Source organism: Oryza glaberrima, chromosome 5 (genome assembly GCF_000147395.1).
Source record: "Oryza glaberrima chromosome 5, OglaRS2, whole genome shotgun sequence".
Lineage (NCBI taxonomy): Eukaryota > Viridiplantae > Streptophyta > Magnoliopsida > Poales > Poaceae > Oryza > Oryza glaberrima.
In genome coordinates, this window is record NC_068330.1 from 19,759,620 (window position 1) to 19,782,722 (window position 23,103).

At 41.7% G+C, this 23,103-nt stretch overlaps 3 protein-coding genes across 4 annotated transcripts; 2 read left to right on the top strand and 1 right to left on the bottom strand.

Moving 5' to 3' along the window:
- Positions 1 to 2,993: 2,993 nt before the first annotated feature.
- Positions 2,994 to 4,041, bottom strand: LOC127773551 (probable histone H2A.4). The gene is made up of 2 exons (XM_052299652.1): positions 3,724 to 4,041; positions 2,994 to 3,647 (listed from the first exon to the last, which is right to left on the bottom strand). Exons 1-2 carry the CDS (start codon positions 3,940 to 3,942, stop codon positions 3,375 to 3,377), a joined length of 492 nt encoding a protein of 163 aa, XP_052155612.1. The 5' UTR covers positions 3,943 to 4,041; the 3' UTR covers positions 2,994 to 3,374.
- A 7,290-nt stretch (positions 4,042 to 11,331) lies between these two features.
- Positions 11,332 to 11,966, top strand: LOC127774414 (uncharacterized). Its single transcript, XM_052300657.1, has one exon. The coding sequence runs from the start codon at positions 11,432 to 11,434 to the stop codon at positions 11,714 to 11,716; it is 285 nt and encodes a 94-aa protein (XP_052156617.1). The 5' UTR covers positions 11,332 to 11,431; the 3' UTR covers positions 11,717 to 11,966.
- A 5,266-nt stretch (positions 11,967 to 17,232) lies between these two features.
- Positions 17,233 to 21,659, top strand: LOC127772684 (metal tolerance protein 6). 2 transcript variants are annotated; one of them, XM_052298636.1, is made up of 5 exons: positions 17,233 to 17,665; positions 18,785 to 18,921; positions 19,357 to 19,602; positions 19,842 to 19,922; positions 20,824 to 21,659. In XM_052298636.1, the coding sequence occupies exons 1-5, from the start codon at positions 17,449 to 17,451 to the stop codon at positions 21,175 to 21,177; spliced, it is 1,035 nt and encodes a 344-aa protein (XP_052154596.1). In that variant the 5' UTR covers positions 17,233 to 17,448; the 3' UTR covers positions 21,178 to 21,659. The 2 variants fall into 2 exon arrangements, with proteins under 2 accessions (XP_052154596.1, XP_052154598.1); XM_052298638.1 differs by having other exon boundaries at positions 17,238 to 17,665; positions 18,785 to 18,903; positions 20,824 to 21,655.
- Positions 21,660 to 23,103: the final 1,444 nt, after the last annotated feature.

The following is a 23,103-nucleotide window of genomic DNA, read 5'->3' on the forward strand; positions in this document are numbered from 1 at the left end:
ACCAATTGCATGTGGTGCTTGCTGCTGCCACAGGCATGCTTTGCCTTAGAGCAAGTTTAATAGTATAGCCCACTACTAGCTCCAAATAATTTATAGCCGATGTAATAGCTAATTTATATAATAGTTGCTTACTATACTATTAATACCTGGTCCCACCTGTCATACACACATTACGTCTTGGAGTCCGTGCTGCAGCTGGCTATAGATTTGTAGCCCGCTGCTCTTCTCTCTATTCCTTTATTTTTTTAAAATATGTTTATAGCTGGCTTATAGCCTGCTATTGTACCTGCTCTTAAGGCAATGTTCAGAAATGGATATTAGTGTATGATCGCCGTTAACTTGATCATTATGTGGTGAGGTGATCAATTGGGTTCCAGTTTAGTTGATGTTGAGAAGTGGCAATTCGGATTTCAATGGAAAATCAAGAAGAGCGGATCTATCGTCGGTGCCCAGAAATGGACAAATTGAGGCCACGTTCATCCTCCCTACTGCATAGTAGTACACAAGATCCAAAATATTTTCTCCAAAGCATGTTCTTCATTAACCCGTATAACTAGAATATTAAGTGTGTACTAATATATATGTATAAGATACAGGGTAATTTTCATTCTAACTTCACCTTAGTGATAGAAGTGCATCCTAAAATAATCACACCAACCGTGTTGGTCAAACTACACTTAAATCAAACAAAATTATACTAGCAGCCAAGACTAGGGGATTACCTATACATTTGTCAACAAATTCTTTTTAAAGAAAGGGACATTTACAAATTTGTCACTGTTTTTTTTCAATTTTACAAAGATACCACTCGAATAACAGTTTCAGTGGCATTTTTGCAATTTTCTAGTGATAGTTATAAATTTGCAATTGCCCCTTTAAAGAAAGTTTAACAGATATAATTACAGTGCAATCGTAATTACATGCAAGTTTTTAAGAGAGAATTTGTCGAAAATATATAGCAAAATTGATCCAAACATGTATCCGAAACGCTTCGACTGGTAGCGATCCTGTTGGACCCATCATTTGCAGCCCACTTATACTCTACGACTAAAAAAGATGGCCCAGGTGGAAGCGTGGAGCCATCGATAATTTGGAGTGAAAATTCAGCCTGAAGGCAAGCACAACAGGAAATAAAAAACCCAGCGCAGCGCCGTGCGTTGTGCGAGGCGTGGCCATAGCAGCTGGAGAGCAGATCGACCGAGCCGCCGGTGAACGTGTTCGATAGAGTCGCCGACAACAGGTCACCGCTGAAGCCCAGCATCCAGCCGCCGGCGAGGCCGTGCCAAGGAGGAAAAGGACTCGGCGCCTGGAGCTGGACCCTCGTGAGTAAAGTAGCAGCAGTGGAACAGACTCGTCACCGGGCGGAGGGCGATCCCCACGACGGGCAGGTCGGCGTGCTCGGCGATCGTGGTCATGCTCAGGCGGCAGGTCGGACACAACATTACGAGCTCAGCCCCCATGAACATTACGAGCTCAACACAAGAAACATTCCAGGATCACAATTGAGCCAATTTCTCAGTGACAGAAGTAAAAATTGTACAAAAACACGCACATACTCCATCAATTAAGAGGGATTGCTAGAAGCATTGAAATACCACTCATGAACTTCCGAATCAAAAAAAAAAAGAGAGGATAAATAATAACATGGGATTATACCCCTTGTAAACAAATGATCAGGTGCAAATTACAAATTATCACGAGTAATATCAAAATCAGAGATGTATTATTATGAGAACACTAAATACAGTGCCCTCGTTTAATAACTACACGAGCATTCATATAAACAAGGTCAAGCAAATCAGCTCGTTATCTTACTCTTTTTTTTCCTACCAAATGTATTTGAAAATTAAAAACGGATTTCCAAGTGACTGTTCCAGAATTCCAAACAACTCCAAGGTTCCAACCCCATCGAACAAATCGAATGCAAAAGTACAACATAAGTGCATAACTGTCAAGCAACAAATTGGAGCATACGAACATTTTTTTTCTCGAATGCGCAAAAGAATTGAACGTCAATATATACAAACATGCCTCTGTTTTTACCAAACTACTTTAGAAAAATCAAATACAAATATCATCAGAAGTTATACCTACTGACTTTTCATCTTTAAAGCACAACAATTCACATACCATGTGACCAAATTCAGGTAAATTTAGAATTTCATATCCTACCTACTTAACAAGTAGCTACTAGCACTAACATTCACATTTCGGACACAACAGATAATAGCGCATATTAGCTAGGTGCAAGTTGGCCAATCACAAACATTACAATGATCAATCAACAAACAGAACAAGATGCAACCGAATCAACAATCACCAGACTTAACGTCACCACATTTAAGCTCCTGTCCATTTTAAACTACAATAAATCATAAGACAGTAAAATGGCATTATCGCAACTTGACACTTATGCAAGTATCAGCAAATAAGTAATAGTATTATCACAACTAACTAAACACTTATGCAAGTAGACAACAAATAGGTGATAAATTTATGATAACTAACTAAATACTTATGCAAGTAAACAAAAATGTGTTATAACATTATCATAACTAAACTCATTTGCAAGTACACAAATTAGGAAGACATTAACAAAAAGCACCAACTGTAAACATTAACTACTAGTGAACATCGCACTACCACAGCATATAAATCAGTCCTATTGCAAGCAAGGAGGCATGGCATTGCATATGTTCCTATAACCACAATTCCCTCTGTTGCACCTGCTGCAAGCTGCTTATCTAATTACATTCTTACGTTGATGTCACAATTTCCGCTTACGACATACATACCTTTCCATATTCCAGCAAACTCCACAATGTTGGGATGCAATTCATGAATACAATCTCATAATGTATGTAAAGCAATCACATTACATGATATCAAGCTAAAAAGTGCCACTACATAACATGAGAAACAGCATTTCCCCAACCACCCAAGCACCCCAAATGGCAATGCTATTTTCAATAATTACCCAAACACAAACGAAGAACCAAATAACCCACCAGCAGGCATATATGTGCATCCACTACCAAACACAGATCAATTGTTCGAAATTATCCAAATCTTAACAATATTATTACAGGCAGCATCTAACAATTCACAGTTCCCCCATCCCTCTGCCCAGACCACACTCCTCGACCCTACACCGGTGTTAACCTACACGGGTACAAACTGATTGGCTTGACTGTCCATCTATTCAGAAAACACCACAAATTACGTACAAACAACCGAACCGATTCACGACAAATGATATAGCATGCAACGAAGACGATGATGATGACGATTGACAACAGCTAGGAGCGTTTCAGTTCAGACAAGAGGGAGAGGGAAGCGGGGGACACCACCACCAAGCCGGCATTGCGTGTGCCCTAAGCGGCCGCCGCCTTCTTTGGCGACTTGGTGGTGGCCTTCTTGGGCGACTTGGGGGTCTTACCCTCCTTGGCCTCCTTGGCCGCGGCGGAGCCGGTCTTCTTGGGGAGCAGCACCGGGTTGATGTTGGGCAGCACCCCGCCGTGCGCGATGGTGACGCCGGCCAGCAGCTTCCCGAGCTCCTCGTCGTTGCGGATCGCCAGCAGCACGTGCCGCGGGATGATCCGGTTCTTCTTGTTGTCCCGCGCCGCGTTCCCCGCAAGCTCGAGCACCTAAAAAAAAATCCAAATCAGGCCGGCTACCGCGGCGAGGGTACGGGGCTGTGCGCATGCGCGGGCGCGGCCAAACCTCGGCGGCGAGGTACTCGAGGACGGCGGCGAGGTAGACGGGGGCGCCGGTGCCGATGCGCTGGGAGTAGCGGCCTTGCTTGAGGTAGCGGCCGATACGGCCGACGGGGAACTGGAGCCCGGCCTTGACGGAGCGGGACACCGGCTTCTTCTTCGGCCCGCCGCCGCCGCGGCGGCCGCCGGCGCCGGCCTTCTTGGGCACCTTCGCTCCCACCTCCATCGATCGCGACGAGCTCCTCCTCCCCAAGCTTTCTCCCTCTTCTGTTTTGTTCGATTTTTTTTTCTTCCTATTTTTTTTCCTTTTTGGGGAGGAGTGCGTGTGCGTTTGTGTTTTCGTTGTGTGTGGTCACGGGGGGAGGGTGGGGGATGGGGGCGGTGCTGCGATCTGGGCCGTCCACGTCACGGGGTCGATGGATGTGAGCCGTTGGATGGGGTTGGGCGATCCGTGGGAGCTGGGTGCAGCCAATCAGAGCAGGAGGAGAGAGGGTAGTGGATCGTGGGATCATACAACAACCTTCGACTTCGAGGCTTTGGACGGCTTTCTTTTGGTTCACTTCCGGTTTCTGCAGTTTGATCATTTCTAAGAAACTGAGCCCTTGTCTAGGGTTGTGTTTCACGTCGAAATTGAAAGTTTGGTTAAAATTTGAAAGATGTGACGGAAAAGTTGAAAGTTTGTATGTGTAGTAAAGTTTTGATGGGTTTGTGTGTAGGAAAGTTTTGATGGGACTTTCTTACATACAAACTTCCAATTTTTCCGTCACATCGTTTCATTTTCAACCAAACTTTCAATTTCGGCATGAACTAAACACACTCTCAACTCCACATTTTCTTTAGAATTAGACTGACCTCCACGTTTTCTTTTCATGGAAAATATACACGATGCTAAAATTATTTGATTTATAGAAGTATATCTTTTATTTTGTTTTTTATTAGACTTAATAGTAAATGAAAAAGGAAATATGTGTGCCCAATTGTCATACTTATAAAACCCAATAAACTCAAGAAAATGTTGACCATTCAGTTTTTAACAATTTTGTTAATAAAAATTTGAATTTTCATCTATTGTTTCTACCAAAATTGCATTTTTAAAATATTTGAATTATGTTACATCTGTCACCAAATGTCTTGTTTTAGTTTTTTTTCTCAAATTCAAGCCTAACATTTTTTTAAAAAAAAATCTAGCACCAAGTTTTGAAAGTAAAAGAAACCATGTTCAAATCGAACAAAGCTCTACGCCACGTTCACTATCTAACAAGTTATCTAGTTTAATATTACATTTCTTGTTAACTCCTCTTACCCGAATTGGTATTATGATCATGACTATGATTCTATAGTACAACTTTTATGGAGCTAGGGACCTCAACCTTAAAGGAAGTTTTTTTTTTCTTTCCAATTCATTTATTGGATAATTCAAATTTTAGCTTAGAGAACGGTCTGTATGGAATGAGTAGCATGTACACATTTAATAGTTTAAGATTTAAAAATGTATTTGAGAAACCTACCCAAGTATACGAAATATTAGACAATCATATTAGAAACATGTAAAATATTTGTAGGAAACCATCGGCATCCAACAATTTCGACAAGGGAGCTTGGGAATATGTAGTGTCACAGTAACTAATATGATTTATATTTTTCTTGGTGAATGGCACAAATAATGGAACCATCGATGGAACCTGTATGTTCGGACCACTTTCTTTATGTAACCGTGGAGGGAACAATACAAAGTTTTACATGGAACACACCATTTAACCATTTAAGAATGTTCTAACGAAAAATGAGAAAATTACCACAGCTAAAAATCACATCCCAAGGAGCCCTAAGAAGGGTTACTCTATTATATGCGTCGTTGTGTATAAGAGCAAGTATAATAGAAGTACGTCTGCCGGCGATAGGAGCGCCTCCTTAGCTTTACTAGTGACCTAAAAGAGATAATAGGAGAAAGAGAGAGCAAGTGAGCAACTAAGAGCAGGGAACTATAAGCCTACTATAACCTTATGTGGAGGAGAGAGGTAGAAGACAGTTGGCTTTCATGCAAGATCTAGCTCCAAGACAAATATATTAAATGTATAAGTGAGAGAAAGAGAGATGAGAAGAAAAAAATTGAAGTAGGAAGTGAGCTCTACGATTATACATGTTAGCTTTAAGATAAGCTAATAGTAGAAAGTGAGCTCTACAATTATCCTTACTCTAAATTACCGCTACCTCCTCACACGCTCCAATAAGCATGATTAACTTTCACTTGCATGCAGCAAATAGAGCAGGTGGATGAGTGAATGATACAACTATCACTACTAAAAGAAACTCATCTTTAATCCCAGTTTGCAACCCCTTTAGTCCCGGGTTGCAAACCGAGATGCCCAATTCGGAACTAAAGATGCTCATCTTTAGTCCCGGTTGAAATAATCCAGGACTAAAGTTTTTTTTTTTCTTTTTATTATTATTTTTTTTGCTGCATGCATATTGATTTCCAACCAAACTCAACAACAAAATCACCCACATTCACAAAAACATCATAGAATCATCCACAATTTCAACAACAAAATCATCCACAAATTTACATCACAAAATCATCCACAAATACCTAGATTAATTAGATCATCAATTATCAGCTTCATTCTCCATCTCTAGAGGATCAAATACCTAGATTTATTAGATCATCAATCCTGTAGCCTACCGCTGCCGCACCGGGCGCCGCTGCCGCCTGCCGGTCGAGGAGGAGAAGAAGGAGTGGAGGAGGATGGGAAGGAGTGGAGAGGCGTGCGGGCATGCGACGATGCCGAGGAGATAAGGAAGAGAGAGAGAGAGAGAGAGCGAGAGATGCGTGGGAGAGAGATATTTAGTCCCGCTTATTAATACCAATCGGGATTAAAGATATAATCTTTAGTCCAGTTTGTTCGGAGGCCTGACAGCTATTAAACCGAGACTTTAAAATGATCTTGTTACTAATCGAGACTAAAGATCAAAGAGAGTCGCTGAACTTTTGAACTGGGACTGAAGAAAGCTTACTACACTATTAAACTTGCTCTAATTAAAGTATAAAATTTTAGTGCTCATAAGGGAATCTTTTCCTACCGATATGAAGTTTTAGTGCATATGTAGTTTCGTACGTACTATATAAATGTATCAACTGTAGTTTCACAGTATCCCTTTTTGGTTTTGGATAAATTTGCAATTCTAATACTGACAACAATTACTTATGCAGTTGTAGCCTCTACCGTTTGAGCTGAATTAAACGGTACAGACTATCCAGAGTGCTGTAGCAAAAGTACTATATAAAAGTTTTTTTTTTTTTTGATTCTGCTGTTTGATCACGTAGCTGTGAATCTGAATTGTTGATCATCAAAATATCAAAATGAAGGGCTGAATATATATATACAGTCCTAAGTGCAGTCATAGTTATGGCTGGAACTAATCTCAATCCTCGAGGAACGACAATACTGATTTTTCTTTGAAATCTGTTAGCACGTTTTTTAAACATCTAAATGATGTGTTTCGTATAAAAATTTTATCTGTAAAATTAGCTATAAAATAACATATAAGTTATTTTTTTGAATATGTAATAACTAAAAAAATAATTAATCATACGTTAATTCCCTTTCTCTTTTTACATGCCCAATACCCATTAACTCTATCTCCATCTTCACCATTTCAAACACCTCTCTGCGGCGAGAAAATGGACATTTAGCCACGTCCAAAACAGGGTTTCGCTAAAATGCCATCCCGAAAACACGTTTCGCTAAAATGCCAATATGAAGCGCGTGCTCACCGCCACTTTGCCAGTTTGGACCTTTTGCGCATTTTCGAAATCATTTTCGCTCCTCCACCGGGTGATGAGACAAAATTGCCCTTCATGTCCTCCGTCGCCGCCGTTGAGAAAGAGGAGCTCGTCCTCGCCAGCCAATCTCCATGTCCACCACGAGCACCTCACCGTCTTCCTCCTAGACGGCGAGGTGGCCAGCGAGTCCTTCGACATCATCCCCTCCCTCAACCTCGCCACCTCCGCCGACTACCTCACCGCGGTCGACGACGACGGCTAGGGTTTCGAGGTGGCCCCATGACCTCGCCGGTGACGGAGGCGAAGGGGGACGCGGTGGAGAGACAACAGCAGTTGCTGGCGGGCCTCGCCGGTGACGGAGGGTTCACCGGTGACGGAGGCGAAGGGGGACGTGGTGAAGAGGCAGCAGCAGCTGCTGGCGAGCCTCGCCGGCGACGAAGGCGGAGAGGGACGCGGTGGAGAGGTAGCAGCAGTTCCTGGCGAGATGGAGCGCAAGCCGCCGCCGCCGTGAGGCCTCCTCGACGACCTCACCTCCGCCTCCGCCTCGTCAATGTCGTCCGACGGCGGCAGGCAGGGGCAGCCGCCGGTGGTTCCGTTGCTCCGCGCACCCGCGCACCCAAATGCCCTCGTCAGCAGCGGCAGTGGGCTCATCCGGCGGCGTTGTTGGCCATCCCGCCCTTGTCGACGGCAGCTTCGGAAGGGGAAGGATGATGGATGGAAGGGCATTTTCGTCTCATTACCTCTTGAAGAAGCGAAAATGATTTCGAAAATACACAAAAGGGCCAAAATGACAAAGTGGCAGTGAGCACGTGCTTCATATTGGCATTTTAGCTAAACCCTTTTTCGAGATGGCATTCTAGCGAAACTCTGTTTTGAATATGGCTAAATGTCTATTTTCTACTCCGCGGCAGTGCGGCACCCACACACCCGCAACAGGAAAAAAAAAAAAAAGCGCTCTCCACCGCGACACCGCTGGCTCGCCACTTCTCCGTCCGCCCGCCCGCGTCGCGGAGGTGGCGCGCGCGTACGCGACCGGACCACACGAGCGCAGCGGCGCCAGAAAAAAAAAACCCAAAAATGCGTTCGATTCATCGTAGTACGTACCAACGGCCAGCGAAAGCCGCGACACCAACACCCACCCATGTGTGCGCGCGCGCGGTGCCGCGTATCGCCGTGTGCCGCGCGGCGGCGCCCATGTGCCTCAACGTGGGTCGGTTCCCCCCTGCAGTCTGCTCCTCGATCCCTTTCTCCTCGATCGATCGCTCGTCGGTTATTATCCATCGAGCTTTCGGTGGAAGCGTGCGCGCGTCCAGCGCGATCCGGACACGCACGCACAATGCTGTGCTGCAGCGCATGCAATTGCAAGTACATGTGCGCGCGCGTCCGCGACCGCGAGCGCCGTCGTGCGTGCGTGTTCCCGGCAAGATTCTTCCGGAACATGCTAAATTATTGACGCTACCAACGGCCCGAAAAGCAAGTTCATGTTGTTGTCTACCGAAATCATCAATCTAAAAGCCCTCTCCAGGCTCACAACTCCAGAGGTTCAGATCGACATACTGCTGCAACGTTGCATGGTTGGTTATTAGAAATTGAAATCGACAGAACAGAAGAGTCGTAGCAGCAACAGCAGCAGCAGTCCACGCCAAAATTTTGTTCGATCGGTTCGCGACGAACGAGCAATCAGACGGCATTTTGAGACTTGAGAGGGATAAGGATGGACCTCGCATTATCAGCTGCATGCAATGCACGGCGACGGGGTCCTCTTATTAAATGTTGTGGCAGGGTGACATGCATCGTCTCCACTCTACAGTGCTGTCAGTGCGTGCATGCATGCACTGGTGGTGGACCGGTGCACCGGCCATGATCTCTTATCCACAAAACTGAAAGTAGCAGCGGTACAGCTCACTAGATATTCCCCCCCCCCCCCCCGCCCCCCCCCTAATTTTGACAGTTCTCCGTAATAATTTTTAGGACTACCTATATATTTATCGATAAATTTTCTCTTAAAAAATTATCAAATGTAAATATAATATAATTATACTATAATTACTCTATAGCTATAGAATAATTACACTATAACTTACATGTAACTACACTGTAACTATAGTATAATTATATTGTAATTATAGTATAACTACACTGTAATTATAATAATTACACTGTAATTTACATGTAATTAAACTGTAACTATAATATAACTTACATGTAAGTGAGATTCTACCTTTAGAAAACTTATGTTTGGCACTGCTCACGTGAAAGAGGGATTATGAACTCGCAATGTATGTTTGTACGATGCGTGCGGAGGCCATCATTCATGCATACATGTTCGGATGTGCCCTGCCACTTTATCTCTGCCCTTCATCTGTCATCTACGAGTGCATGAGCCGTGCGTGTGGCCAGCGGCCGTCACAAGAAACAAATCAAAGCGTCGATGCAAAAGTACGAATCCCGAGATTCATCAAGCAGTTCAAAAATCGACAAATTCTAAGGAAGGAATTTGTCAACAGATTTATAGCAAAATCACAATTTTTTCTTGTTAGAGTAGTATACTCAGTCTTTTTCTTTAAAGGATATACTCAGTAGTATTTCTAATGTACATTCGTGCTTTGCGACGAACCAAGCTCATATGTAATCAAAATTTGGGTGGAAAGTTATGCTTTTTCGATAGATCAGACCAATTAGAGATTGATTGGGGGATGAATAATTAAGGATAAATCAGAATGGTTATGTACGTATACATGAGAAGAAGCGAACATTATGGCGGGGAACGGAAGGAGAACGAAGGTAGCAATAGATAACATTGTTAAGTTTCGAACATGCATTTAATTGCTTCTTATAAAAAAATATACTAATCATTATTTCTTTTATTGCGATATATTTTATCACTAAAAGTAATGTATGTTATATTTGTATAAAATTTTTTAATAATAAGGTGGAAAACATGTTAATAATCACAACGCTATAACTTTAAAAGCATAAGCACTTCATTCTTCCATAGGGACGACTATGTTTTTCAATTCTACTAGTTAATTAGGATTCACGCTATTTTTTTTTCATTTTAACAAACCACAATTAATTATTTCTTTTTTATTCAAAACAAAGTACAATGTAGACACTTATAAATCACATGTACACTTATTCTTATAAAACGAGCACATGTACACCCTATTCTAAGAGCAACTCCGAGCGTCTGATTAACATATTTTGATGCTGAAGTCATCATAATTAGCTCGTTCGTTGTCGACATAACTATATCGCTTACATTAAAAGTATAATTAATCGTAAATACGAGTACACATGCCAAGTTTTTAACTTAATTTGGTGAACGGATTCTACCGTGAATAACCTAACCAGCTAAACTTATGCTCAATTTGTCATAATAACTACTCCCTCCGTTTTAAAATATTTGACAACATTGACTTTTTAGTACGTGTTTAACCATTCGTCTTATTCAAAAAATTTAAGTAATTATTTATTCTTTTCATGTTATTTGATTCATTGTTAAATATACTTTCATGTATACATATATTTTTACATATTTCACAATTTTTTTTAATAAGACGAACGGTCAAACATGTGCTTAGTTAAGGTGTCAAATATTTTGAAACGGAGGGAGTAATAATTTTCGTAATAGGTTTTTACTAGAGTTCGATTAATATATCCAACTCCAAAAGTCGTTGAATTCACCCACACCTGCAAGGCTACAACTGAGATGCGCAAGTGTATGACCACAAGGTGAGAAATACATAAGCACTTTTAACCTGCGGTCCCTCCAACCCAAGATGTCGCTGGGCAGCCGGTCTCGTCTTTATATATACCACCACTCGCTTCCCTTCTCTCCTCACATTACCCCCGGCGGCACCACCCCCTTCTTCTCCAACCTCTTGCAGCTGCAGACACAATCGTTAAATCGCGATCACCGCAGCAAGCCATGTCGTCGCAGCGTCCCGGCCGTCACCAGCGGAGGGCGTCGCAGAGCGTGTTCGTGCTCCCGGATAACTTCGCCGACCTCGACGACGTGCCGGCCGGCGCCGGCGGCGCCGGCGAGGACGGCCGGAAGGGCGCCGCCGCGACGGCGGACGCGGCCGGCGGGCAGCAGCAGGCTCGCCCATCGCCGGCGGCGCGCCACCGGAGGGCGATGTCGGTGGCCGTGGCGTCGTCCAGGGAGCTGGAGATGATCAAGGAGGACATGGGCAGCTACAAGATCGGCGCCTGATGCAGCATCGATCACACACACAGGGGCGCCGTGCTTAGTACTTGCGGCTAAATCGTCATGTGTATGGCCGGTTAATTTTCGTGGTTAAGCGCGGCACGCGTCGCGTCAACCGATGTCTCGCTTGTTCTCTCTTCTTCTTCTTCTTCTTCTTTTCTCTCTTTTGGTGAGGACATGTAAGATGGGAGATGTAATATTATGCTTCCTTTTTCCACACGATGACTGAATGAATCACTAAAATGTGTGAACTCTACATGTTTCTGGAGATCTTAGGATGATTACGCAATCGCAGGAACTGCAAGCACGCGTGTTCATTTAAAATAATTATTTTAGAACCTGTTCTTTTATAATTAAGATATGAAGTAGTAGAATTTATCTTGACTTTCGTTAGTATACATTTTAATTACTAAATGATACATTTCATACCAATTATGTAGAAGTTATTTAACATACTAGACACATTCATTTTTTTTCAATTTAAACTGACTAAAACTTAATTCATCATACACTAACGACTCTCTTATTTTACATGTCCGTATCTGATCTTTATATTTAGACGGAGCCTTAGTCACTTAATGGCAATACCGCAATAGCGTACAGAATCTCATACTCTGCGCGTATGCGTAGCTGGTTGTCACTATTCGCAGGCAGCAAAACGCATCTCAACTGATCGCTCCAGCGTGCGATGCGACGTGTCGACACGGTGGGCATCTTCTGGGACGCTGTAAAAACCAATAGCAAAAGCACACCTAGCTTTCGTTTTATTCGACAGAGGCCTCGTTTAGTTCCCAAAATAAAAAATTATCACCTATCATATCAAATGTTTGGACACATGTATGATGTATTAAATGTAAAAAAACTAATTACATAATTTATGTTTAAATATGCGAGACGAATCTTTTAAGTCTAATTGAACCATGATTTGATAATGTGGTGCTACAGTAAACATTTGCTAATAACGAATTAATTAGGCTTAATAAATTCGTCTCGCAGTTTCCTAGCGGAATCTGTAATTTGTTTTGTTATTAGACTACGTTTAATACTTCAAATGTGTGTCCGAATATTCGATGTGACAACCAAATCTAAAAGTTTTCCCTAACTAAGCAAGGCCAGAATACTCAAGATAAACTCAGGTTACGATTTTTTTCCTAGGAAGTAATTCAGGATTGTAAAAAATCAATCCTAAGAACATGTTCATATGTGTACAGGTTTAAGATTTGATGTTCTATGACACTCCATAACCAGACAGTTATGCATGCATGTGGCCATGTCCCAGACGACACCGAGCTGAGAAAGCCTGAAACCGAAATGACAAAGATGCCGGTTGCTCTGAGATTCGCTCGCGGAACACGAGCATATGCATGCCGATCATCTTCGCGTCTTCACCCCCGTTTTGTTTCTTTCCCCGGGCCGGAATATTGGCCCCGCCCGCCTGCCAACCAATCCAACCGAGCCACATGCGCAATCACGCAACACATGTTCTCAAATTACTTACTTCCTCCGTGCTAGAATACAGAGAGTTTTTAAGTTGAACACGGTTATTAAAAAATACGTAGAATTAAATAGGAATAGATTATAATTGGTTGGAAAGGAAAGGTAAGTGGAAAAAATAAATGGTGAATGGTTGTGATTGGTTGAAAAATGAATGTTTGTGAAGAAATTATTATATTTTAGAATAAATGTTAAGTGATAAAATTATTATATTTCGGAACAGAGCGTACCAGATTTACAATCATCAACGCGAGAGATCCGATTGTACGTACACAAGCACGTACGTACAACCGGTACTTGCATCATTGCATGATACCACCTGTGTTATTGCGTTTATTTTTCCATGTCGTTTTCAGGGTTTTGATTAGCAATCTGTTGTACACTTGTGTACTGTATTTGTAATGCGGGTGTGTGTATGATTGGTGTTTGCTACTAGTGTGCGCCCCCAGATCTCGATCTGGAACATGCACACATGATGGATTATGGATGGATGGATGGACCAGGGCACCAAAGGCTCAATCATCTTGATTTGATAGGCCGTTTTTTGTGTCGATGTACGTGTCGATGGACATCTGTACACTTGCAAATCCGTAGCGAATCGATTGATGGATCTGTTATGGATTGATGATATATTACACCGACATGACTTGTGTGTAGTTTTCTCTTTTTTTCTAAAAAAAAAATTCATCGGTGTGTTAATGTGTTTCGTGGTGGATTATTTGATTCGCCAGATTTGACGAAAGTTAAATTTGGACTCTTCGTGGACTCGAGTTGGGTCTACATTTGTCTGGGCTTGATTTGTTCAAGAGCCCCATGGCCCATTCACCAAAGCAGTTTGTTCGTGGAATAAGTCCAGTTTGACTCCCTTAGTTAGTGGCTGAGTACCCCTGAACCACAATACAGATATCTCGACCCCCCATTCTCCCAACTATTCAAACTGGTACAATTTGACTTCCTCGACGGTTTTGGAGGACGGTTTCGCTAATGTGACCCCTTTGTGGCGGTGTTGACTTGGTCTTCGTCCAACGTGGCGTTAATATAGCGCTTACGTGACATTAGATTTTTTTTAAAAAAAAATATGTGGGGTCCTATTTTGTCTCACAAAAAATTACGGGACCCACTAACACGTGGGGCTTAAATATCATCCTCTTACCGGTGCACGCACGAGCTCGGCGGCACCGCCTCCCCCCTTTCCCTTCTCAACCCCCTCCCCCCCGCTCTATAGCATCGGATGGCGAGATTCGAGGTGGTGCTAGCGCAGGTAGAGACGGAGGAGTCGGCGGCGGCAGAGAAGAAGGCCGCGTGCCCCAAACATGATTCCGGCGCTGCGGCGGAAGAGGGAGATGATGGCACACCTCGTCCCCTCCCTGACCGCATCTTGTGGCACGCGGGGAGGTTGATGCAAACGACCCCTCCCCGACCACTTCCGCAGCGAGATCCTGGAGACACGATAGGTGAGATGCAGTCGCTTCCTCCGTCCTCCACTCTTTCTCTCAACGACGTACCAAAAGAAGTAGACATGGGCGTTGTGGTCAGAACACATGCCAAATCTTGGCTAGTCCAGCGAAAGTGGAAAAAGCAAAACAATAGTTTGGCATCGGTTGGGAGTGACTTTTTAACAATCCGCGGAGTGGCATTTGAGTGAAACTCTCTTTTGGCAGTGGGAGAATGTCCTATTTTCTTGTTATTTTCTCATGCAGATTAAGATTTTATCTCGGTTTCCGTTAGCACGCTTTTCAAACTACTAAACGACGTGTTTCATGAAAAAAATTCTTGATGAAAGTTGCTTTAAAATATCAAATATATCATCTTTCACGTTTGTAGTAATTAAAACTTAATTAATCATACGCTAATAGCTTTATCGTTTTACATGCCCGCTTTAAATCTTAATTTAAAGTAGAAATGAACGGGATCGACGTCTAGGACTACATTTGGGTTTTCTCGGTTATTTTCGTTAAACGGCACATACTCCCTCTATAAAAAACAAACTTCGAAGTCTTTGATCTTTGGACATACAGGTTCATTTCCAGAAGTTTTTTTTATTGAGACCAAGAGTGTATGGTTGAATTTACTGTAATCAGGGCCGGCCCTGGCCCTATGCAGCCGAGGCGACCGCCGGGGGCCCATGATGGTGGGGGGCCTATGATAATAGGGGGACCAACACCTAATATTAGTAGTCTAGTACCTGTCTATGGCCTACCTGGAAACAAAAACGCCGAAACGAGAGGAGTTGGTGCGTTGTTGCCTCGTCGCCCAATCTGAGACACTATTGATCTTAATACCGTTATTGATGATTTTGCATCAAGAAATGCTTGAAGAAGTATATTTTCATGAGAAGCAATGGATATGATGGGGTTCTTTTCTTTATTAAGGTGATGATATTAGTTCCGACATATAAATATATTGTTGTTTTGGTTGACTTTATTTCTCGATAATTACCAGACATGTTTTTTTTAATATATGGATGTATTTGTTTTCGTTTTACAAGTAAAATTAGCGTCTATATATATCATAAAATTTTATTTATAGCTTATAGAGCATATCGCGATGAGTTCGCCTAGGGCCCTCAAAATCATAGGACCGGCCCTGATTGTAATAAATTTGGTCAATTCCTTAATACGTAACGTAACATGACCAATGAACTATTTTAGTAGCTGTAGCACTGGTTAATTTTTTCTCCATCCAACATGTGACATTTCGATGGCTTCGCCAGCCATGCATATTTCGAATACCCTCAATTTATCATAATCGCCTATCCACAACATAAATAGTAATCATGCTTCAATTATATCTTCGTTATAAAATACAGCTCTCTGTCTTATCTCATAAAAATACTTCAAACGTGCTGATATTTTATAGTGACGGAGAGAGTACCAATTTGTCAATGACAGATATAGTACGATGAAAGCTATCGGATCGGTGATAATTGTGCAAACATCTCGCGAGAGCTATCAGCTACTACGTACTATGCATTATTTCAGTTGATGTGCACTTTTTCTGACCAAAATGCATATACACTGAAAGAATTTCTCTCTCGTCCTACCGAAAGTAGAGTACTACTGCACTACATTCAGATTCGCAAAATCACAACTCGACCGTTCAAATCAAAATCCTAAAAATTTCTACGGGACGGAACACGCCAAACTGACTTTTGTTCGTGTTTGGGGGCGCTTTTCCACAGTATAAAATCACAGATACCCTTTTGATTTTGAGAAAATCCCCTATGTACCTATGAACATAGTTCACCCTTCCCCGCAAAAAAAAAAACATAGTTCACCTAATTCCTTCTATACCCTGAATTTTGCTCAATCTCTTACATACCCCTGAATTTTAGTTTGGATCCCTTCCATGCCCTTTCTGCTAGTTGACTGTTAAACTCTTTTAAAAAAGTCCATTTTACCCTTTGCTATGAAGAAACATAATAAATTAATGAAGTATATTGTTGGAATATAAAAATTTATTGGATGAGACTATTATATTTATGAGTATGTAATGCACCATATTATTTGTGACAAATTTACTTTTATATATGATATAAAAAGTTAATACTTATTTATTAGTTATTAAAAGTTCTTTTGTGTAGCATATGTGTTTTCATAGTGATACAACATATTTGTTTATTACTATCAGAACACATATACTAAAAAAATCTTTTAATAACTAATAAATAATTTTTTTATGTCATATCTAAAAGTATATTTATCGCAAATAATATGGTGCATAACTGTCTCATAAACATAATAGTCTCATATAATAAATTTCTATGCTCAAACAATATATTCTATTAATTTATATGCTTCTTTATACCAAAGGGCAAAATTGACTTTTTCATAAGGATTTAACGGTCAACTAGCGGAAAGGGTATGGAAGAGATGCAAACTAAAATTCAGAGGTATGTAAGGGATTGAGTAAAATTGAGAGATACAGAAGGGATTAAGTAAACTTTCAGGGTAGATAGATTTTCTCTTTGATTTTCGTGTGCCTCCAAGCCGCGCGTTTCCCCTTGGCTGCAGGATCTATAACCCGCCTTGAATCTCAGCCCTCAACGTGTCCGCCTAAGAGCACCCCACGTCACCACCGCTATACCAACAACACCGCGCCTTTTTCTCCCTCCCTCCTCGCGGCGGCGGCGGCGACGGCCGACGGCGGAGGCGGAGGCGGAGGAGGAGGAAGACGAGAGGAGCCGAGACGGGAGGCGTGTCCGTTTCTTCGTCCCGCCCTAGGGTTTCTACGAGGGGGAGGCAATGGCTGCCGCGGCGGGGGTGGCTGCTGGAACGGGAAGAGGTGGCGGGGAGGGAGAGGAGCTGCTCCCCAACGCCGTGGAGGGAGACGGCGGTTGCGGCGGGGGCGACACGTGCGCGGGGGACCGCCCGTGGCGGCTCAACTTCGACGGCCTCCGCCGCCCGGAGGCGCACCAGGAGAAGCCGCCGCGCCGCTTCCATGACCGCCTCGGAGTGCTAGGTACTACCTCTCTAACTGTCTCTCGTGATTGGTGGTTCTCTGGAACTTTCGTATCGTTTGTGTTTGGGTGCTATTCGTTTTAGTTGTAGGATTGTTTTTGATCTGGACTTGTGTTTTAGCTGTTTTAGTTAGAGAATTCAGATGTCAGCGTCTTATCCTCTTCAGTGACGGCGATTGGGTCAGGTGATGTATAGTGAACGTGTACTGGAGAATGGGGAGTGGAGAACTTGCAGCAGCGATAGTTGGTATTACTGATCAGTGTGTTTCATCCACTGATGTCCCTTTTGTTTAGTAGTAGTTGATTGGATACCGTAATTTGCTGTTACTCAACAGTTTTGTGCCATGTCTGTTCTGTAACGATGGTGATCCATTTATAGGTTTCGTTGTACGTTCACATTATATGATAATTTGTATTTATGATTGTATTGTGTTAATAATATTTGAAACCAATATTATGTTTAATAGTGGTGATAGATTTTATTACTCTGCCATGAGTTACTAATTGAATTATGATATTAATTATTAAGCTGAAGATATTATATTGAAAGGCGGAAAGCGTACACATCCTGAGACCTGTTTTCTTAAGAAATTGTTGTACCCTTTTGATGCTGGTAAAATTTACTGAAGGGTTGTTTATGGACTGTTGAGTTGACTATTTTTTACTTCATGCTTTGATATTTTGTCTTTAAGCTGCATGTGTCAAGCCTTTGGTTTCTGTTGTTTGCAATTTCTACCTTACAGCTATGTAACATGGTAATTTCTAGCACCAATTTACTGATTCTTTCCTCTATATTTCAGTGCTCAGGAATCTGGATATTTCAGGTCTGTATGTTTTATGGAAGAAAACACTGGTTTTCAAACAGAGATATAAGTTTTAGCTCTAAGTCCAAAGTTCTCATTCTGCAGATGTAGACAAGAATGTTTAATACAGATGGTGGAAGTCATTTCTTTGGTGTTTGAAAATTATTATCAGGATAAAAAGGTCATGTACAAAACAAGTTTAACTAAGTTGACTGTTGAGTCTATTTCCAACTTCGCACTGGTCTCATTGTGTGGCATTGCACTCATCATAATCAGATAACTTAGTATTCTTCTTTTGTTATATACTTCTATTTACAGTTCAAAGCCCTGGAGATGATGTTGCAGAATATTTAAAAAAGCAACAGTCGGAATTGTTGGAAGGTTTTAATGAAATGGATACACTCACAGATCGTGGTTTTCTTCCTGGAATGTCCAAGGTCTACATTCTTGCTCTAGTAAGGCCTTGTTTAGTTCGGGAAAATTTTTGGGTTGGGTTGTCACATCGAATATACGGACATACATTTGAAGTATTAAACATAGTCTAATAACAAAACAAATTACAGATTCCGCTAGGAAACTGCGAGACGAATTTATTAAGACTAATTAATCCGTCATTAGCAAATGTTTACTGTAGCACCATATTGTCAAATCATGGCACAATTAGGCTTTTCGTCTCGCAATTTACACGCCATCTGTGTAATTGTTTTTTTTTCCTACATTTAATACTCCATGCATGTGTCCAAACATTCGATGTGACAGCGTGAACATTTTTGTTTTGGGAACTAAACAGGGCCTAACATTAAAAGAAAAAAAAAACTTCATTTTGCAGATAAAATGTTGAAAGATGCATCTATACTGTTTTCTACCTTAATTTGATCCTATCTGTGCAGGAAGAATGTGAAAAAGTTGCCAGAAGTGAGGCATTAGCCATCCGGTTATCTAATATAGCAAACATGGTTCTTTTTGCTGCAAAAGTTTATGCCTCAATAAGGAGTGGTTCTCTAGCTATAATTGCCTCCACTTTGGATTCTCTACTTGACTTGTTATCAGGTTTTATCTTGTGGTTTACTGCCTTTTCAAAGAAAACATCAAATCCATACAGGTACCCAATTGGTAAAAGACGCATGCAACCTTTGGTGAGTTTCCACACCAATAACTGCCAATTAGGCATAATTTGCCCTGCATGTTCTATGCTTTTATTTCTTGAATTTTTCTATTACTAGAATAAGTCAATCATTTTTGTTGAACTCTGATTTGCTGTAGTATCCATTTATACGTTGTTTAAGAGATAAGAGAGACATAAACTGTATAAATCGTTATGTTTCTTGATCAGTATTCCTCTTATTAACGAACTCTGACACAATCCGTTTGCCAGGGAATACTTGTTTTTGCTTCTGTTATGGCAACGCTTGGCCTTCAAATTATCCTAGAATCTACACGCTCATTGTTTTATGATGTAAGTCTTTTCTTTTCTCTTCTTACCATTCTTTGACTGCTTTTTTCAATACAATTATTTGATTCATATTGATTAGCGTAGTTGGTTTTTCACTTCTCTATTCAATCTAAACCTTATAGCAGATATTATCAGAATGCCTCATGTTCCATGTGCTTTCGAAAAAAGTCATTTTCACGTCCCTTTAATGGGGGAAGATTTTCTAAAAAAAAGGCCAACTTGTCCGTTTTCAATTTTGTACATGCCTGTTTGGTACACTTATGATAGTTAATATGTGTGAGTACTCCATTTCTTATCGTTGACAATCTTGCACTTAAACTTAACGAACTGTTAAGCACACCGTAATAAAAATTAGGACAGTAACATAATGATCAGATTAATCAGGTAGCTATTGATTATCTTGTGCTCCGGGGGGATACTTTCCGCTTGACAAAAGAGCAGAAGTGGATTGTGGATATCATGCTCTCTGTTACATTGGTGAAGCTCCTACTGGTTGTATATTGCCGTTCATTCACCAATGAAATTGTAAAGGCTTATGCACATGATCACTTTTTCGATGTCAACACTGGGCTTATGCACATCATTGGGCTTGTGGCGGCAGTTCTAGCTAATTATGTTTAAGGCTGTATTGACCCAGTTGGGGCTATTATAGTAAGTATACTAAAGTAGTACTTGCTCTGTATAATTCCTTGTTTATTAGAATTTCACTGAAAGAACTATCATTTCCTAGAATTGTGAGATACACTATAGAATTTGAGTATGTCACGAATTTAATCGGGTAAGACAACTATTTTGGCTATGGAACTGAATGATGCACTAGTGATAAATCTTCTCACATTCGACAATAACTTGAACTTGAATAGGTTTTTATTATCTGGTTTTTATTATCTTTCCTTCTTTGCAGCTGGCGATCTACACAATCAGAACATGGTCAATGACGGTGCTAGAAAACGTCCACTCCTTGGTTGGCCAATCGGCTTCACCAGAGTACCTTCAGAAGCTTACCTACCTGTGCTGGAACCATCACAAGGCTGTCAGGCACATCGACACAGTGCGAGCATATACATTCGGCTCCCACTACTTTGTTGAGGTGGATATTGTTCTGCCATGTGACATGCCCTTGCAGGAAGCGCATGATATCGGCGAGGCTCCGCAAGAGAAGCTGGAGAGCTTGCCCGAGATTGAGCGGGCTTTTGTCCATCTCGACTACGAGTTCACCCACCAGCCTGAGCATGCTCGATCCCATGATACATTATAGCAGTCCGAACTTCAGAGAACCCAAGTTGAAATTATTGAAGCCATCTCTGTTTCACAAATCTGGGAGTAGCCAACATGCTTCGACACATTGCTTATTTCAGATGCGTTGTTTTTTTTTTTTTTTGGTGTGGCTAGGAATCATATCTGTGCCTGTGGGCGTGTAGGGGATGACTGGATGGGTGGCATTGGCAATGTTTGAATCAAATGATTGATGCGATGAGGTGAGATGAGCCAACATGCTTCGACACATTGCTTTTTTTTTTGTGTGTGGCTGGGAATCATATCTGTGCCTGTGGGCGTGTAGGGGATGACTGGATGGGTGACATTGGCAATGTTTGAATCAAATGATTGATGAGATGAGATCTTCAGTGTAGGTGCGGTGATTGATGGTGCCTGATCGACCGAGATCTTCAGTATATGTACAGGCCTTGATAACAAGTGCAAAGCAAATCATGCTTTGCAGTTTGCACCATATCCCACTTTAATTCCTGAAAAGCAGTCCAGAGACTCACACCGTTGACGGAGGCGTTCGTTTTGTTAATTTCTTGCACTGTGCTGTCTGCCAATCTACTCATCACAGAAAAGGTTTGAGCGCTCCTCTCCCAGAAAAGCTCAGTGGTCTCGCCGTCACCAGACCGAGTGCGACACACGTTGTGTTGGAGAAAGCTAGTCTAGAATCCGGGGTCCCTCTCCCGGAGACTACACTGCTAGTGCCCGCTGCCCTCCGTCTATTGGTTTCGCATTCTCACTGTAGCTCGAGCGAAACGGCCGTCGTCCGGCCCCGGCCTACCTCTACCTGCGACGGACGCGTCACCTTCATGGGATCAGCGCTCGACGCCGGATCGGCTCCCCCTCCCCTCCCCTCCCCTCCCCTGCCTTACCTCCGCGTGGTGGCGCGCGCACGCGTCCCGTACGTACTCCCGTGAAACGGCTACAGGACAACGACGACGCCAGCTCACCAGAAACGAGAAAGGGACATATGATTAATTAAGTAGGAGTATTAACTAGAAGTATTATAAACTTTAAAATAAATTTATTTGATTTCTAAAAATAATCTACATATTTCTTTCTAAAAAAACGTACTCCCTCCGTCCCAAAATATAACAACTTTTAGCCCTCAAGATTTGTCCCAAAATATAACAACTTCTTCCCCAACATTCTCTTCTTAACCAATCATAACCCTCCACAATTCACTTTTTACACCTACCCCCACTACTCATCCAATCACAACCCTCCACCATTCACTTATACTTACTTTCTTAATAACTGTGTCCAACTCTAAAACTCCTTATATTCTGAAACGGAGAGAGTACCATTTAGCATACTTACAGAAAATGAGAGAGTAGCCAAAATAAAAAGTTTATTCAAACTCAGCCTTATATAAGAGACAGGTGTCAGCAATAAATTAATTGATGTTTGATGACATCTCTAAGGTCATTCTCAACTCAATGACTAGGATGTTGTCCATAATACTCCCTCCATCTACTTTTGATAGTTATATTTTATCTTGACACACAGACCAATGATAAGTAATTCTACTTATCATCCATTTAAACATGTGGAGTACTCTCTCCATCTACTTTTGATAGTCATATTTCATCTTGGTACACAGACCAAGGATAAGTAATTATACTTATCATCCATTTAAATATGCTACTAGTTATTCCTCGTAAACAAGCGATTCATTAATATTTATATTTCTCGATGCCCATTTAACCAATCTTGTGTAGAAGAATGGAGAGTCATGCATTAAATCCGAAAAAATCATTAAGAGGACAGGTTATTGGATTGAAATATGCCTATCAAAAATAAAATTTTCAGATTTGAAAATATGAATATCAAAAGTAGATGGAGGGAGTACCAGTTATTCCTCGTAAACAAGCGATTCATTAATATTTACATTTCTCGATACCCATGCAGCCAATCT